At 51.1% G+C, this 4,834-nt stretch overlaps 1 protein-coding gene across 1 annotated transcript in view; it reads left to right on the top strand.

Moving 5' to 3' along the window:
* Positions 1-326: 326 nt before the first annotated feature.
* Positions 327-4,834, top strand: part of LOC129706096 (beta-1,4-N-acetylgalactosaminyltransferase 3-like) — a 96,312-nt gene continuing 91,804 nt past the window's right edge. The window contains 2 exon segments of the mRNA XM_055650075.1: positions 327-400; positions 402-477. Of these exon segments, the coding sequence (XP_055506050.1) occupies positions 329-400; positions 402-477 (148 nt within the window). The 5' untranslated portion in view covers positions 327-328.

Raw genomic sequence — 4,834 nt, 5'->3', positions numbered from 1 at the left:
GAGGAGGAAGGGGAGAAGAGAAAAGGAGAGAGGGAGGGGAGAGAAAAGAGAGGAGGCGGGAGAGAGAGAGAAGAGAGAAGAGGAAAGGAGAGAGAGAGAGCGAAAGTGAGGAGGGGGGAGAGGGGGAGGAGAGAGGGGAGGGGGGTGGGAGGGACAGAGAGGGAGCGGGGCAGAGAGACGGAGAGAGGGAAGGAGGCAGGAGGGAGAGAGGAGAGAGGGAGGGAGGCAGGGAGGGAGGGGGAGGACCAGTGGCAGGGCCGGCACTCTGGGCTCCTCCACAGACACAGACACACACAGTGGGGGGGGGGGGGGGGGGGGGGGGAGGACGATGCTGCTGTTCCCGGTGAAGAAGGTCCGCAAACACTCCAAGCTGCTGCTGCTGTCGCTGCTGCTGGGGGTTGGGCGGGTGGGTGGCCTATCTGGAGCTCGCCGCTTCCAGCGAGTGGAGGAAGAGCAGCGGCTTCAAGCACAACCGAGGTGAGAGGGAGAGGGGGGGAGTGTGGAGGGAGGGAAGGAGGGAGTGTGGAGGGATGGAGGAGAGGGGAGGGAGGGAGTGTGGGAGGGAGAGAGAGAGTGAAGGGATGGAGGGAGAGGGAGGGAGAGGGGAGAGGGGAGGGGGGGGGATGGAGGGGGGGTGAGGTCCCGGGACGGGGCGATGGGGCCGCGGGACCTCAGGGACGGGAACACAACTCCGTCTCCTCTCCGCCACCCCATGTGCGGGAAAAAAAAAATGGCGTAGAACCCCCTGGCCCCCCCCGCCCCCCCCCCCCCCCCCCCCCAGCCCGGGCTGTTGTTAAACCAGAGTTTTGTGTGTGTGTGGGGGGGGGGGAGAGTTTAACTTGGGCTCGTTACAGGGGGGCGGGCGGGACCCGGGAACAATGGGAACAAGTCGGCGCCGCGTCTGTCTCTCTCTCTCTCCCCCCCCCCCTCCCTCCCTCCTTCCCTCCCTCCCTCTCCCCCCCTCCCTCCCTCTCTCGTTCCCTCTCCCCCTCCTTCCCTCCTCCCCCTCTCCCCTCTCTCTCTCTCCCTCTCTCTCTCCCTCTCTCTCTCTCTCCCCCTCCTTCCCTCTCTCCCCCTCTCCCCCCTCCCTCTCTCCCTCTCCCCCTCCCTCCCCTCGGTCAATTCTAGGCACATTTTCCAGCCCCAACCCCCACAGAGACTGTGCTGGAGTCGGCTCCGCCGAGCGCTGAAACTTATTCTCCCTCCCTCCCCTCGGGTCAAATAATCGTTTTTTCTTCCAGCAAGTCCCCCCACACAGACTGTCACTGGAGTCGGCTCCGCCAGCGCAAACGTATTCAGAAGTTTTTCACACAATAACAGTTTTTTTTCTCTTTAGAAAGTCACTCACACACACACACACACACACACACACACACACACACACACACACACACACACACACACACACACACACACACACACACACACACACACACACACACACACACACACACACACACACACACACACACACACACACACTCACATTCACACACACACTTACACACACAATTACTTGCACACTTACACACACACACACACACCCACACTCGTTAAGATCCTTTCCATGCCTTGTTCACTGGATGTTTTCAAGAGAGAGTTAGATTTAGCTCTTAGGGCTAGCGGAATCAAGGGACATGGGGGGAATAAAGCAGGATTACTGATTGTGGATGATCAGCCATGATCATATTGAATGGCGGTGCTGGCTCGAATGGTTGAAATGGCCTACTCCTGCACCTATTGTCCATGCTGTTCAAACTTCAAACTCGACTGCTGTCTCTATAAGCCTCTGAGATAGTGGGACCTCTCTATATTATAATTCTACAGTTGCTCTTTTGTCCTTGTAGCTGTCAGCATCTTTAGCTGTCTTGTGCAACTCTGAGACTTCAACCTTTCTATGTCATAGGAACATAGGAACATAGAAACATAGACAATAGGTGCAGGAGTAGGCCATTCGGCCCTTCGAGCCTGCACCGCCATTCAATATGATCATGGCTGATCATCCAACTCAGTATCCTGTACCTGCCTTCTCTCCATACCCCCTGATCCCTTTAGCCACAAGGACCACATCTAACTCCCTCTTAAATATAGCCAATGAACTGTGGCCTCAACTACCCTCTGTGGCAGAGAATTCCAGAGATTCACCACTCTCTGTGTGAAAAATGTTTTTCTCACCTCAATCCTAAAAGATTTCCCCCGTATCCTTAAACTGTGACCCCTTGTTCTGGACTTCCCCAACATCGGGAACAATCTTCCTGCATCTAGCCTGTCCAACCCCTTAAGAATTTTGTAAGTTTCTATAAGATCCCCCCTCAATCTCCTAAATTCTAGCGAGTACAAGCCGAGTATCCAGTCTTTCTTCATATGAAAGTCCTGACGTCCCAGGAATCAATGATTCCCAGGACTTTTACTTCTAACTTTAGATGTCACCTCCGACTAATGTTTTGTTCCTCCGTCCCAGCTATAGGTTTGTATTAGTGTCTCGTGTCCCCAGGTACCAAGGCTTTACCTTGCACTCAACGTTATTCCCTTATCAGCGCGTGAGGCAGCATCTACGGAGCGAAGGAAATAGGCAACGTTTCGGGCCGAAACCCTTCCGGGTTTCGGCTCGAAACGTTGCCTATTTCCTTCAGGGTTTTGGCCGGAAACGTTGCCCATTTCCTTCGCTCCATAGATGCTGCTGCACCCGCTGAGTTCCTCCAGCATTTTTGTCTACCTGCGATTTTTCAGCATCTGCAGTTCCTTCTTAAACGTTATTCCCTTATCATGTATATCTCGATTATCGGCACGAAAGGCTGGAGTAACTCAGCGGGACAGGCAGAGAGAAGTCTCTGGAGAGAAGGAATGGGTCGAGACCCCCTTCTTCTTCAGACCTCTTCTTCATGCGAATGAAACATAAATGAACCAAAGGAATAGTTAGATCTCCAGCCGGGTGTTGAGCAGCCAGGTTGTTGTCTCTGTTGACGTCAATGTCTGCCAGGCCCTGATACATAGAAACCTAGAAACATAGAAATTAGGTGCAGGAGTAGGCCATTCGGCCCTTCGAACCTGCACCGCCATTCAATATGATCATGGCTGATCATCCAACTCAGTATCCCGTACCTGCCTTCTCTCCATACCCTCTGATCCCCTTAGCCACAAGGGCCACATCTAACTCCCTCTTTAATATAGCCAATGAACTGTGGCCTCAACTACCTTCTGTGGCAGAGAGTTCCAGAGATTCACCACTCTCTGTGTGAAAAAAGTTCTTCTCATCTCGGTTTAAAAGATTTCCCCTTTATCCTTAAACTGTGTGACCCCTTGTCCTGGACTTCCCCAACATCGGGAACAATCTTCCTGCATCTAGCCTGTCCAACCCCTTAAGAATTTTGTAAGTTTCCATAAGATCCCCTCACAATCTCCTAAATTCTAGAGAGTATAAACCAAGTCTATCCAGTCTTTCTTCATAAGACAGTCCTGATACATAATACAGCTCCATTTGGTGGGTGGTAGAGCGGGCACCCAGAGATGACAAGGTTGGCTGTGTGTTTGTTCTGCTCCACATTCACAGGCTGGGCTCTGGCGGAGGGAGTCCCCATCTCCACACGCTGGCGTTGAAACACCCAACTCCAGTACCAAGTCTGTTGAGCTTTCTTCACCCATCCACGCTCCTCTGTGGAGCTCACACCCTGGACTGATTTTATCTGGTTCAAAGTTCAAAGTAAACTATTGTCAATTCAATTATGCAACTGAGGGTTGAAATTCCGTTTCCCCATACTCCAAATGTGCAGTAATATTAAAACCACAGACAGACAACATACCAATAAAAATAGACAATAGACATTACATTATTTAAAATATTAAAATATTCACAGTATGCCAAAATGTAGCAAAAACGTTGAGGTATTTTAAAAAGGGGGCAACAATGAAAGGTGCAATATAGAAAAAAGTGCTGGAGACATTGAGCCAAAGTTATTTTCACAGTTTGTTTGTCTTTGTTTGGGTACTGTTCATGGAATTTTCTTAAGTGTGTTGAGTAGTTTGATGGCCTGAGGGAAAAAGCTGTTTTTGAATCTGGTGGTTTTGCTCCGCATGCTGCGGTGAAGAGATGTAGCTGTGTAATGGAGATGAGGTTGTCTTCCACTCCTTTGACCACTTGGTGGTTATCCAGTGTGCTTCTTTGAACCCCTGTCCCACGGTACGAGTTCATTCCAAGAGTTCTCCCGAGTTTGCCCTGATTCGAGCTCGGAGATTTACGGTAATGGCCGCTCTTCGGTACTCGGGGCTCTCGTGGACATTGTTCAACATGTTGAAAAATCTTCACCAGTCTTCCCGTGCTTACCTGCCGTTAGCGAGTCTTCCCAAGTACCTGCCGTTAGCGCTAAGAGACGTCCCCGAGCTCCGACGTACCCGCTACGTTCATTCTCCGTGCTTACCGCGGGTCTGATTTTTTTTTAACTCGGGTGAGCTCTTGGAATGAACTCGTACAGTGGGACAGGGGCTATCAGTGGTTAAAGATAAGGGAAACGAGAGATATAAGCGGTGATGTAGAGAGATAAAGAACAATGAATGAAAGATATGCAGAAAAGGTAACGATGATAAAGGAAACGGGCCATTGTTAGCTGTTTGTTGGGTGAGAACGAGAAGCTGGTGAGACTTGGGTGGGGGTGGGGATGGAGAGAGACGGAATGCCGGGGCTACCTGCAGTGAGAGAAATCAACATTCATGCCACTGGGCTGTAAGCTGCCCAAGTGAAATATGAGATGCTGTTCCTCCAATTTGCGTTTAGCCCCACTGACAATGGAGGAGACCCGAGGACAGAAAGGTCTGTGTAGGAATGGGGAGGAGAATTAAA

Source organism: Leucoraja erinacea, chromosome 19 (assembly GCF_028641065.1).
Source record: "Leucoraja erinacea ecotype New England chromosome 19, Leri_hhj_1, whole genome shotgun sequence".
NCBI classification, from domain to species: domain Eukaryota; kingdom Metazoa; phylum Chordata; class Chondrichthyes; order Rajiformes; family Rajidae; genus Leucoraja; species Leucoraja erinaceus.
The sequence above is the reverse complement of the archived record's forward strand: the minus strand, read 5'-3'. Positions and strand labels throughout refer to the sequence as shown.